Consider the following 14,533-nt stretch of genomic DNA (forward strand, 5'->3'; position numbering starts at 1 on the left):
GCTTTCATCTCTTCTATGATAATTGTCCTCCATTCAATGTGACTTAAGGCTTCCTGTATAGTCTTAGGCAATGAAACACTAGAGAGATTAGAAGTAAAGGCTTTATAGTTTTGAGAAAGTTTATGAAATCAAACATACTTTGCAATAGGATACATAGTGTAGGAATATGTGCCATTTCTAAGTGTAATGGGAACACTGAGGTCATGTGAAGTACAATATAGACTACTAGATTTAAGAATTGAGCTTGGGTTTGGTGAAAAGATACATGTTTGATCCAAAGGGCCATTATTCAAAGGAGTCGTTTGGCTTTTGTTTAGTTGTGACTCTTTATTCTAATCAGCCTTCGAGAGTAGACACATAGCTCAATTTTAGTTTTTTTTTTTTTATAGTGGTTCTCTCCTTGAATTAGTTACCATAATGCTCATTTGGTAATGGTTGGACAATAGGTAACATTTTTTAGTAGGATTTTTATGGGCCACTTAGTAATGAAACTGGTAAGGGTCCCATTTATTTCCAAAAAATATCTTCTTTCTTAATACTCTCCCCTTATAGATTATTTTTTGGGGAGATAAGGTTGGTTTTTAAAAAAATGTCACATCCATAGTCACAAGAAGTTTCTTTGAAATAAGATTATAGCATCTGTATCCTTTCTGTGTAGGAGAATACCCAACAAATGCACACTTTTCTAATTGAGGATCGAATTTAGAATGATTTTGTTTGTGGATATGGACAAACACAATGCACCCAAAGATTTTCAGGGTTAGAAAAGTAAAAATGTGAATATAAGGGAAGGTGACCAATAATCTATTTAGAGGAGTAACAAATTTCAAGACTTTGGTGGGCATCCTATTGATTAAGTAAGATATCGTGAGAACAATCTTATCCCATAAATATTTTAAGACCCCCATAGTGAACAGTGTTGACCTAACCACCTTAAGTAAATGTTAGGTTTTTTTCTCAGTTATGCCATTTTGTTATGGAATATCAAAGCATGTGGATTGGTGGATAATGTTTTTTTCTTTAAAGTATCTACCAAAGATTAAGTTGGAATATTCTTTCCCATTGTTAGTTATAATAACTTGTATTCAAGTATGGAACTAAGTTTCAATCATGGAATAGAACGCTTTAAACACTCCTCCAACATTAGATTTTTCTTTTAAGTGATACACCCAATAAACTCTGGTATGGTCATCAATGAATATAATAAACCACTTGGTTTCAATTATGTTTGTGACTTGAGAAGGTCCCCATACATCACTGTGAATTAGGTAAAATGGTTTGGATTCTTGATAAGTATGAGACAAAAAATGAACATGATGATGTTTAGTTAACTGGCAAACTTCACATTGAAACATGAAATGATTCAAAATTTTGAATAGAATTAGAAATAATTATTTCAAATAAGAAAAACTAGGATGACCTAACCTATTATATCATACCATTATTTCATCTTTAACATAAATAAAAATCGCACTACTATTTATAGCTTGAACTTGTCTACCTTTGAGGAAGATGTTATCAAAATAATAAAGTCCATTAGTCAACCTAACACTGTCAATCATCTTCCCCGAATGCTGGACTTGAAATTCACAATAAGAGTCACAAAATTTTGCAAAGCAATTAGAATCCTTGGTTGTTTTGCTAACTTATAAAAGAGTGCTAGAAAGATTAGAGACATGGAAAAAATATTAGACAATTAGATGTTCATAAATAATTATAGAATCTTTCTTTATATACGAATACAAGTTGCCATTTGCATTTTGGATTTTTAAGTGACCAGAACTTGGAGAATAAGTGGTAAAAAAGTGTGACTGATTAGTCATGTGATCAAATGCACTAGAATCAATAGTTCATAGTGGTGAATTTAGGGAACTAGTGACTGCGGTACTTGTTTGAACTAAAGAACCAGAGGGTACAATTGAAAGTTGGACTTGATTAATCATTTCGTAGAGATGCTTTAGTTGTTCTTTGCTAAAAAAGAATCTCAGTTTCTATAGTAGCTTACATTCCACTACCATTTTTTCTCTAGGTTTTCTTTCCTTCCAATTTGTTGGTTTCCATTCAATTTCTAGCACTTTTCTCTGGTGTGTTGAGGTTTGTTGCAATAATCACACCATATTTTAGGCTTTTCATTAGAATTATTCAAAATCTAGGTTGCAGGTATCTAATTATATGTTGTTGCTACAGTTTATTAGTTGTGTAGTAGCATTAAGTGTTGAATTCTTCTTGTTGGTAAGTTTTTTTCCCATCATCACTCCTCTATGACTTTCTTCTTGTCTAACTTTAGGGAAGCTTTACTAATTGAGGGTAGTGGCTATTTTCCTAGAACACAACCTCTCACTTCATCTAAATCCTCATTTAAGTAAGCTAAAAATTCCATAACACGATCTTTCTCCACGGTCCTTTGATATTGAGCACTGTCTTCAACACACGACAATTCAAGGTCATAGAACAATTTAAAGTTCTTACCACAAACTTTTTAGGATATTTTAATAACTTGTTACAGACATACTCCTATGTGTTGTATTTCTGATCTTCATTTTCAACTGATAAACTTATGAGGAATTGCCCAATTCTAGGTACGTTTCTCTCACTACATCCCATAGTTGTTTGGCAGTGCTTAGATATATCTATGTTTGGTCGATCTTTACTATCATAAAGTTAATGAGCCATGATAAAATCATAGAATTCTCTGCATTCCAGACATGGTATGTAGGATCATCATATTTTGGGGCTTGTTTTGTACTATTCAAATAGCTGATCTTACCATTTTTTCTATTGAACAACTTTATGGATTGTGAGCACCATAAGAAATTCTGTTTATTCAATTGATGAGTAGTAATATACAAGATTGGACTTTCAACAACCCTAGTTAATGAAATTTGACTATTCTAAGAAGTTTGAATGTTGGAGCAATCCCCTGAGGTTTCATAAAAAAAAAAAAAATACTCTAAACATTGTAGAGAAATTATTTGAGGAAAAAAATTTGGTACATAACCAACTTTAGAAAAGAAAAAAAAAATCTAGAATATGAACTAGATTGAGAAAGTAGAAAAAAAAAATTTGTAGAAGACTATATAAATGCTGATTTTTTTTTTTTTTAGTAATCAGCCAAAAAACATTTAAAAGTTTGTCCTAAGGTTCGGGGCGGTTTTGATACCATGAACACAAAGATAAATTGAGAATGAATTTCTTATTCATTTTATTTACTATGTACATACAATCATAGTTATAAAAACAATGGTCTAAATTCATTTAAGGGAATAACCTATTTACGGGAAATAATTCAAAGAATAAAATATTCTTAAATATTCTCAATATGGATGATACTTTCAAATTTCAATAGTAAATCTCCAATCTTTCCATACAGTAGTGAATTTCCAATATTTCTACAGAACATTGAATATTCAATCTTTCCACAAAAATGTTAAACCAAAACTCATATTTTATCTCATTCATCTATTATGTAATTCAAAATGGAATAAAATATCAAAAGTTTGGATATAGATAAACTCTTATATATGGAGCTTAGGTTGATCTCGTTAGACCATGCATTCTTATTTTAAATTATATATCCTTGTTTTGCTTAAATGTCTATACTCGAAGTTGGATGTGGAATCCATAATCTTGATTAATTGAATTAAAAATTAATAATTATTTTTAAATTTAAATGAGTTTATTTTAGGAAATCTTTATCCATATTTTATTATGATTTATTTACATTAGTTTTTTTAAACCTTTAGCAAATAATTAATCATTCTAATCTAAAAATAATTGAACACATTAAAGTTGATCCTAGAAGACGATAACTTGAAATATTATGAAGTCAAGGTAACTCTGTCTTTGATATTTTTTTTTTTTACTAGAGTTACCACGTATTTAAGCTTTACTATTTTAACTACACATGATGTTGTTTAGTTGTTTTTAGCTTTTAAAAAAAATTATTTCCTATTAGGTTAGATTAGGTTTATTTTTATTTTTATTTTTTTCAATTTATTTTTTTCTTTTCATTGGATTTCACTTATTTTTGTTGAAGTCAGGTTGCTAAAGCTTAGAATTAGAATGCTACAATGGAGTACCAAAACAATGGTTACTACAACAATGTTGGAACACCATTGAGCCTACACCAGTTTGCAAGATTATAAAGGATTAACTTCATCCTAGGCCCATATAAGAGATTGTATTAAGAAAAAATCACCTAAATTTTGAGCTTTCTCAAGGATATGAATAATAAGAGACTATTTTAGCCCTCCATTGGTTCCTTATTCATATTTCACTGCTCAATTCTTTCATAACTTTATAACTCATTATAATTTTGGTATTCAATCTAGTAGACAAAACTTTTCTCCTAGCTCTAAGTATAATTCTCCACATAGGCCTCCACTTTTTTGAAAATCACTTGCAGATTTTCAACAATTTGAGAATGAAGGGATAGACTAATGTTAGGATGATACTTAGAGTATCACCATTTTTTAGTATATTTTAACTGAAAAATCTCACTAAGTTTTAGACATGTTGAGTGAAGAAATCTTTCTTAAAATGGAATCAACTATGGCCATGACGGTACTTGATAATCATATAGAAAGAAAAACTCATGAGCCTAGTTATGAAGAGGTTAATGAAATTGAGAATTTTGATGTTAACTCCAATTGGGAGGGATATCCCCACTTTTCTTTAATTGCATCATCATTCTTTGATACAAGATAAATAAATAAATAAATAATTAATTAAAAAAATAAAAATTGGAGGATGCATTGAAAGAATATATGGAACACCAAGTAGATATGATGAATAAACCAAAAGCAATCATTGTTAAGTTAGAAAAGGCCAATGCTAATTTCAAGGAATCCATTTTCCTAACAACTCAAGTTTTGAATGAATTTGAGTTTGATACAAATACATTAAATGATACAGTAAATAATAATGAGACAACTATTAAATTAGACCTACTTTTAATAGAAAATAGTGATGAACTTGATGTAACAAACCTTCTTACTATTGCATAAGATTTTGAATTTGAAATTTTTGATGAAATTATACAAGATTTCATTAACAATGAACTTAATAATAGTGAAAGAGGTGAATTCATCAAACTCATTTTGAACATATTGCTACTACTCCTTGTGAGTATGACATTGAAAGTCAACCTGATTTAGCAAAGGATTCATTGCAAATTCAATCTAAAGAAACGAGAATTTATCATGGTTTAAAGGCAACCAAGCTTGAGAAGCTTTAAGATATAGGTTCTATTTTTATTTATGGTTTTTCACATTTTATAATTACTTGGATAGTTTAGTAGTTTTGGGTTTTAATAAAATAAGGTTACTAATTGTTCTTAGGTTAGTTGCTTTTATTATTGTCATTGTGGTAATGAAGAAGGATTACAAATGGGTCATCTTATTTGTAATGGTTTTTCATAGAGTAGGTATATGATAGGTTGCTACCTTCATTTCCTTTAGGGTGAGGTAGGCCTTAAAGCTAGCTCATCATTTTTGTTTAGTTTTAAGATGTTTTTTTTTTTTTTTGCTATCATTTAGGTTTGATTTTGTTTAGTATTTTTAGGCATTTTGAGTTTGTTTGGTATTGAGTCTTTTATTTATCAATCTAATGAGTCTTCAAGTTGTTTCCTAGTTGTTTGCTACTATCTCAAAAAAACAACATGTATTAGCCTTCAAAGGATTCTTAAAAAGAGTTTAATAAGCAAGTTAAGGAGGAGATCAAATGCACATTACAGACTAATATGAGGTCACAATAGTTCCATAAGAAGAATTTTGACATGTTTTTTTTGTGAGTTATAGTATGTGAATTGATCACAAAATAGGAGGATTTAAAACTCAAAGATTGTAGAGGTTATTTTGAAAGGTTGACAACATTTACTTCGTAAGATTACAAACACCAATTTATAAGGAGTCTGCATATAATGGATTATAAGTAATGAACTTGAGAAATTGATTAAATTGGATTTTATCAGTTTTCATTTCAATGTAATTTCATAGGATACTAGAAAGCAGTTTACTTACTTTAATAGAGTGTTGAATCAACTTCAAAATTGAATTATAAGAGAGTTTTTTTTTGGTTTGATTGGTTCCTATTTGAGCTAATATGCTTTGTTGGCACAAATTCTTGAGGTTTATGGGGAATTAATCATTTATGTGTACAAGAGTGTTTTAGCAAAAGTGCAAAGTTCCACAAAATTTTATGATTAATTAATTTTATTTTTGGATTGAGTTAATTAATTAATTAGAGCCTAATAGGACTAATTAATTAACTAGGACCCAATGGGTTAGATTAAGTAATTCAAGCTCAAGTTGGGCAAAAGTCATTTAAGCTCATAAGAAAATCTATATAAACCCTCTTAGGGGTTTAGGATTAAACACTTTTAATCATGGTTTTACATAGAGCCTCCATTTCTCTCACCTTGAAGAAGTGTGTAACCACTTTACAAGGTTGAAAAAATGAGTAATCGGGTGGAAGATTGTAAGGTGTTTGAGATCCTCCTCATCGAGTTGAATATGATCTAGGAACATCTATATCAGAAGACAAAATTTTAAGCACTTGGATCTATTCTTTTAACCGTATGTCTTTTTTTGCCACAATTAAATGTGGTATCTTTGGGTTGTTAAATAGAGTATGCCTATGATCTAAGGGTAACCCAACGACTAGTATTGGCCCCTTAGGATAGGAAATGCATGCTAGATTCAATCTAGGATGTGCTAATGTTTTGTAAGGTATTTGTTTTCATTTTAAGGCCAATAAGGATGAATTGATGATTTTTCTTTTTTCTTATGTATGGATTCAATAATGGATAGTTGGATTGTTGTTTTCTCTAAATTGGCTTGTAAACTCTATAAGGAGTATAGACTTTGATTTGTCCATGTAAAATCTTTTCCTAGTTGGTAGATGATTTGTAAGCTTTGTTTTCAGTAGTGTAAGATTTTTTTCTTGTACTTCGATCCATCTATTGTGACCCAAGAGAAGAAAGTAAAGGCTCTAATGGTTCAGAGACATTTACATAGAAAAATCATTCCAAAAGAATGAGTTTTTAAGTGGAAATGACTAGAAAGCATGAAGAAAGAGTTCTTGGCTAAGGTACAAGTGCTTAAGCATTCATGGTGACAATAACTTAGTTTTGTTGAGATAAAGCTCTTAAAAGCATGATATGATGTAACAATAAATGAATTATTCTAGTTCTTGGTGATTTCCCTAATAAGATCGATTAACATGTCGCTAAGACCTACCATTGGGAATTGAGGAGGTCGTAACATTTCTTTTATCAAAGCCATTTATTCATAGGTAAGGGAGCATATAAGGTTAACAACACTCCCTAGGTCAAGTAATACATAACATACCTTAAAATTTGACCCTTTTAGAGTTACGAGGAAGAAGTCATAATGTGGGATTTGGATTCAACGAATCTTATCAAGGGGGAAAGTGAGTTAATTTGGTGATGTTTGCTCATTTGCAACCATGCAATTAGCTATGGGGTTACTTGTTCACCAAAAGCTTATTCAATTTTCCTCGTAATTCTTTAATTTCCTTCCTTGGGCAACTTGCAACCACCCCATGCCTGCTATGTATCATGGAAATAACTGTTGAGGGCATTCATGAGGAGGGTAGGGAGCCTTTCTTCTTTGTCTTGCTTCATCACCTACTATGTCTCATTTTGATTAATGAAACCCCTAACTTTACATCCTTTATTAAGTTTTCTATGTGGCGCTTTAAGCTCTTTAGAATTCATTTATTCAATGCCCATTATCATCATGATAGTCATGATATTTATTAGGATTGTACTCTATAACCCCTATGACATAGGTTTAATAGTTGAAATTTGTCTAATGTCTTTATTTCTTAAACAATTCACCTATATGACATCTTCAAAAGTGCTTAGATAGGTTAGGTGTGGTTTTCCTTGTAGGATTTGAAAATTTTTTTTCCTCATTTTCTTTGAGTTATTTAGTCAACATGTTTTTCTTTCATTTTCTGATCTAACTTTAGGTTGACTTGGATGCTTCCCTTATTGATAATAGGATCATGCCATGCTTTCTAAGAACCTAGGGCTCCTAAATCTATCGATAGCAAAAGCAAATATATATATATATATATATATATATATATATATATATATATATATATATATATATATATATATATATATATATAAATCACAATAAAACCTAGATCTAGGCAACAAGGACGAAAATTTTCATATATATCAGTGATATTTCGCTGATATATCATGTATCGGGACGTGTTGATACAAATTTTGGCCAAATCCCCCGATTTTTCCATTTTTATCGCCATTTATTGTCGATTTTTCAGCTTGGTTAGCACAGATTACCTCAGTCAATGCGGGCTATTGTTAGTCTAACACAGTCAACAAATGCTACCGTTGAAGGGATTTGAACCTAAGAAAAAATGGTTAGAGAGAATTTGCAACAACTAAAGCAAGTTACTCCTTAATAAATTATTTGCACCAAAATGTATATATAAGAATAATAAAGATTATTTTATTAAATAAATAATTCAAGTTATTTTATTTTTACATTTGATTTAATTTATTACAAAAAAATATAAAAACATAATTTTCTGTTTTTTTGTATAATCTATATATTTATTAAATATAAAAAAGCATACATATTTTATTATTTATTCGATATTGTTGAATACATTTAAATTAAAATGGATCTTAATTTTAATATTACTATATTTTAAAATTAAACATGTTATCATATTATTATTGTAAAATAGTATTGTGTAACTTAATAATAAATTTACACTATAAATTTTATATTTTTTTAAAGAAATAATTTTAAAATGTACATTTTTACTTCTTATATAATTTTTTATATTTTTTTTATAATATTTTCATAATTTTGAATGTTCCTAGATCCTATCCTAGTTAATGTAGGGATTTCAGAAACCTTATGATCTTCAACCCGATCACTTTTTTTTCTTTTTTTTTTCTTTTTAATTCTTAGCACTTGTATAGAGTGGTTATATGCCTTGAGAGGGAGAGAAAGATGGAGGCTAGGGTTTAGATGACCACTAATATGACGGTTAGAGACTAACACTAAAACCTAAGGGATTTATATAAATTCTCATATAGGCTTAAGTGACTTTGTCCCAAACCAGGTTTGAGTCATTTAATCTAGTCCACTCAATCCTAATTAATTATTAACCCTAATGATTTTTAATTAATTAATTAATTATCTTAATCTAGAAAAATAAAAAATAAGTAATCATGAGTTTCTAAGCATCCTTGCACATATGATTAAATTCTAATTTCCCTAAACTCTTTGTTTAAAATAAGAATGTGAGCTCGAATAACAACCATTTGGACCCATAGGAATATACCAACATTTAGCATACATGTGTAAAGTATTTGAGAGAATCACCCATCCCATTGAGCATATAGAATTTTGGATAGTAAATCCCCTAGGAGCTTTTTCTCATTTGAGGTTATCCATGAATGAGGTTAAAGACTCTACACAACTTGAAGGACCATGGCTTGAGAGCTCACTTGCCAATGTCATCGCCTTTTTTTGGTTGTCATGCCATTACAGTATTAACATTATGCATAGTGAAGTGATTATATTGTTAATGAGGGGTTGAGTTGTTATGTAATGATTATGCTTCATGTGATTTAAATGCTAAAAACTCTTTAGGTGTTGTGATTATAAAGGTAATATCCATCACATCTATTACATGTCTTTTCATAATTAATACTACTAGGTGTTGTCCTAAGGGGTTGGTGATGACACGATTGTTGCCTCAAGTTTGTCCACTCATATTTTTAGGCTTACATGTGTCAATTGCTTTATGTGCCCCTACAATGCACATAACTAAAATATATTTTGCAACTATATAAAATTCAAATTAGATCATATTTATTCATTTTTAAGTTTGGAGTCCTTTATGGTTTGTTTCAAAAGAGCGAAACTACTAGGTGTCGTCCTAAGGGTTTGTTAATTACATGATTGTTGCCTTAGGTCTGTTCACTCATGTTTTGGGGTTTATACGTGTCAATTGCTTTATGTGCCCTTGCATCGCACATAATCAAAATATATTTTGCAACCATATAAAATTCAAATTGTATCACATTTATTCATTTTTAAGTCTCGAACCATTAATGATTTGTTTCAAAATAGCAAAAATTATAATAGGCGTAAATGATGTAAATATTGTGTTCAATTTAAGCAAACAAAAAAAGAAGAAGATAAAAATGCCCTAAAGAGACATGTATTGTACATAAAATGTAGGGATGGCAACGGGGCGGGTTCGGGGCGGGGCGCCCCCCTCCCAACCCCGCCCCGTTTATTTAAACCAATTCCCATCCCCGTCCCATTTAAAAAATTAAACGGGGCGGGGCGGGCGGGTATGCTACATTCCCATACCCGCCCCGTTTAACTTTTTATTTAATTTTAATTTTAATTTTTTTAAAAAATTACTTTTAAATTTTTTTAATTATATTAAAATAAATATATTTTATAAATAATTAAATAATTATATTTTTTATAACTTATTTTATTAAAAATAATTTTTTATTATCTATATATTAAAAATAATAAAATAAAAATTAAATTAATTTAATTTTAAATTTTAAATTAAATTTAATTTTAATTTTAATTTTATATATAATCGGGGCGGGGCGGGGTGGGGCAATACCCGAACCCGCCCCGAACCCGCCCCGGGTTTCAAAAAAAATCCCAAACCCGTCCCATACCCGTTTAGAAAAATAATATCCCACCCCATTAGGGGCGGGGCGGGTACCCGAAATGACCCGCCCCATTGCCATCCCTAATAAAATGGAGACATGAACATTCCAAAATTATGGTAAAAGCAAACTATTCTTTTAACGGCTTTAATTACAAATTCTACTTTAAATTATACCTTTATTTGTTATCATTTCAGGGAAAAACAAGTGGAAAAGAAAAATTCTAGGATTGGGCGGGTTTCATCACCAAATGTACATATTATTTTGGCCGTTGAATTACGATGAAGATGAACAGAAATGTTTAGCATGAGTCTTTCCACAACGCAAACGGTCATGATCATAGGCACCACCTACTTTCCCTGCACCACACAACACCAAGCCCCAAAACTTGAAAAGCTAGACAACAAAAGAACTCTCTTTCACTCTCTTCTCCGGCAAATGGAACCTCTGCTCAAACTCAACCACTCCAAAACCCAGTTGTAAACCCCCTCCCTACACCTCCGCTACACTGAATCCGAAACTCCCAGCGCTCCCACCATCGACCCCAGAACATTCCAGAATGATCGATGGTTGTGGCCATGATGATGCAGCAGACTTCCTCTGCACCGGCGTCGCAGCCGATCCCTCTCCCTTCCTCCACCTCCTCTCTTAGATCCCCCTCCGCTGCCCCCCTCCAGTCTCAACTCCCCTCCCCGCTCTCCCTTGGCCCCGCAGCCCCGCAGCCTCCTCCGCCGTCGTCTCACCGCCAGCTGCCCCCTTCCGCCGTAGCCGTCGACCATGTGGTGCCGATCGCCGCCGCGCACCCTTCCGGAGAGCCGGCGCTGACTATGGCAGTGCCGCTGGCGAGGGTCCGGCTCTGCGATATTGTGTCTTATGATGGTGCGCCGGCGGGGCCGTATGTTCGAGCGGTGGAGGCGCTGTCGGGGTCTCTGATGCGGCACAACGCCGCGGTGATCGAGCTCGGGAGCGAGGACGCCGCCTTGATGAGGTGCGGTTTGGAGTCGGCGAGGTTGTATTTCAAGGCTAGGGCTTTGAGTGTTGGCACCGGAGGAGGCAATTGGGGGAAGGGGAGTCGCGGTGTTTACATGTACAGGGCGGGAAGGTATTGTATGTGTTTTTCAATTTTTTTCTTTGTTGTTTTGTTTGGATGTGGCGAATTTTTGGATTCTACGCCAAGAAAGGGTGGAATGATTCCCTCAATGCTGCCTGATTATAATTTGATAATTGCGAATTCTTTAGTTCCTCGTCTTTATAATGCTAGTATTAGTGGATAGAACCATAGAGCAATGGTGTTGTGTCAGTTGTAATTGGTGGCCAAGAAAGGCTTATCTATTGCTAGATCAAATTATGAAGAATTAAAGGTTGGAGCTTTCCTTAGTAGTGCTACCATCTTACAATATTTGGGAAACTTCTCAATGCTTTTAAGGTATTCACGTTTTTCTATTTTGTTTCATTTTTTCATTTTTTTAAAACTTCCTATGGATAAAAATGGTGTATTTTTTTTACACATGCTTCATAAATATGGTTTCATTATCATGAATTCTCTGCTTTGTAGTCTGAATAATGCTGGCTTTAGTGGATAGCCCAACTGACTAAGCTCATGAGTTGGTAGTACAGTTTTTTTTGGTATAACCTTCTAGCTTAGGAATGGTGAAAATTTTTTACAGCTGCTTCATCAAAATGGTTTCATGATTATGAATTCTCGGCTGTATAGTCTGAATAGTGCTGGCTTTAGTGGATAGCACTACTGATTTATCTCATGAATTGGCATGTATACCTGGCAAAATGGTGTTGCTTTAGAAGTACTTTTCATTGAGAAATGGTTATATAATTATCACTTGTTTTTTTTTGATAAGTAAATCAGAAGTTCATTAAAAAAAAGGCAAAAAGCCACATAGCATACAGGTGGTATACAAGACGGCTAAGGCCTCTAAAACAAAAAAACCAAGAGAGACTCACCACCCCTTAAGTGGATTATCACTTGTTGAGAGCATGTAAAGATGAATTAAAGATTGTAGCTACCCAAGTGATACTGTTATCTTGTACTCTGGGGTAATATTGTCAATGGGTTGATGCATTATTTGGGAACCATGTACTTATTATCTGAACCACACTTATGCAGGCATCTTGGGAATTCATATGCATAGACCCAAAAAAATGGTGTTTTTTCATAAATATTGCTATGAGTTGCTGAGAAATGGTTATATGGTTAGAGCATGTGAAGATGAATTAGAGGTTGTAGCTTCCCTAAGTGGTGCTACCGTCCCACACTTTTCGGAAAAATTCTCAATGCTTTGATGCTCTACTTGGGATAACATTTTTTTGTTTCATAAATTAATACACCATGTGATGCAGAATTGGCAGAATAGGAAAAAAGAAAAAGAAAGAGTTTGAATTGGATTAGGGAACAGGGAGGGGGGAAAATAGGGAGAAAAAGTAGAAAATAAGAGGAAAAGTAGACAACTACCAGTGTTTTATTATTCAGCAAAGTTAACCTTTATATAGACAATGTAGAGCATGTCTAGATAAAACAAATAAACTAAAATTGTAAAATAAATTTGGTAGTGAAAATATATGTGATAATCTTAACTAAAAGATAAGTTCCCTTTGCCTACATTCATGACAAGGGTGAGAAGGGCATGTTTGACATGCATTGTTCTACATCAATCTTCCCTCCCTAAAAGGAACTCAACTCTAATGAGTGATGACTATATAATGCTTTGAAAGATTAGGGTCAAGATGTCACAGCTTCACGCCATAACCCAAGTTGCATTGACATCTAGGCAATTACACCATTTGACAAGATAAAGGATGATGACCACCATGAGAGAATTTAATGATCTCATTTTCAAGTATTCCCTTAATTTTCTCTATTATCTTGGTGGAAATGGTGAAGATCTAGGAATTGGTAGAGCTATGGCCACACTTGTAGAAATATTAGCCAAAACAATTAGAGATTGAAAGTTGCCTTGGTAAGAAAGCAAGTCATCCACATTAAAAACTGAATTAATGTTTATGTCAGTAGGTAAATCAAGTAGATAAGTGTTAGGTCCCAAATGACAGAATATGAAAAGGTCTAGTGGGTGTATCATGGAGTTTCTTGTAGGAGTTTTTAGTGTAATGCTTAGGGCACAAAGAGCATGGAGTTTCTTTGAGGAGTTTTTGGAGTAATGCTTAGGTGGAAGAGAACCAAGACATACTCACCTTCATTATATCCTTCATTCCTATGGTGTACATTAGCTACTTGTTTGTACTTTTCATTACTTAAACACAATTTTTTCTCTTTATGTTAGAATGCAAATCATGGATGTTTTGAGAAAATGATTCAATGGACTAGATGAGTGAGAAGCAAAGGGAAAGGGAATAAGTCTGTGGGTTGTTGGGGGTAAGCCCATGAAACAATTTTAAAAGGAGATTTGCATGTAGATTTATTAAATGAATTTTTGTATGAAAGTGTTGCTCTGGTTAGTAGGAGATCCCAATTACCAATTTTTTTGCTCACTAGGCATCTAATTAAGTCTCCTACACTATAGTTATTGACCTTAGTTTCACTATCAATTTATGTGTGAAATGTTGAAGAAAACTTTATAATAGTTTCAAAAAGTTTCCATTATGTTATTTGGAAGTTACTAACAAATTTAGTGTCTTTGTTAGACATTGTGAAAGTGGGTATAGTCCATGGAGTTGGACAACATCCTTAGAAAAGAATTGACCAAATGGGAGGCATGAGTTGTTTTCTTATAATCTATGAAATGAGTCATCTTGAAGGACCGATCTACTACCACTAAGATAAAGTCATGTCCTTGGGCTATTTTAGGC

At 32.6% G+C, this 14,533-nt stretch overlaps 1 protein-coding gene across 1 annotated transcript in view; it reads left to right on the plus strand.

Moving 5' to 3' along the window:
• Positions 1-10,873: 10,873 nt before the first annotated feature.
• The window catches only part of LOC100247878 (uncharacterized), a 36,770-nt gene continuing 33,110 nt past the window's right edge, over positions 10,874-14,533 (plus strand). The window contains exon 1 of the mRNA XM_002270727.5: positions 10,874-11,816. Coding sequence (XP_002270763.1) covers positions 11,281-11,816 — 536 coding nt within the window. The 5' untranslated portion in view covers positions 10,874-11,280. The remainder of the gene's footprint in view (positions 11,817-14,533) is intronic.

This window comes from Vitis vinifera, chromosome 1, assembly GCF_030704535.1.
Source record: "Vitis vinifera cultivar Pinot Noir 40024 chromosome 1, ASM3070453v1".
Taxonomy (NCBI): domain Eukaryota; kingdom Viridiplantae; phylum Streptophyta; class Magnoliopsida; order Vitales; family Vitaceae; genus Vitis; species Vitis vinifera.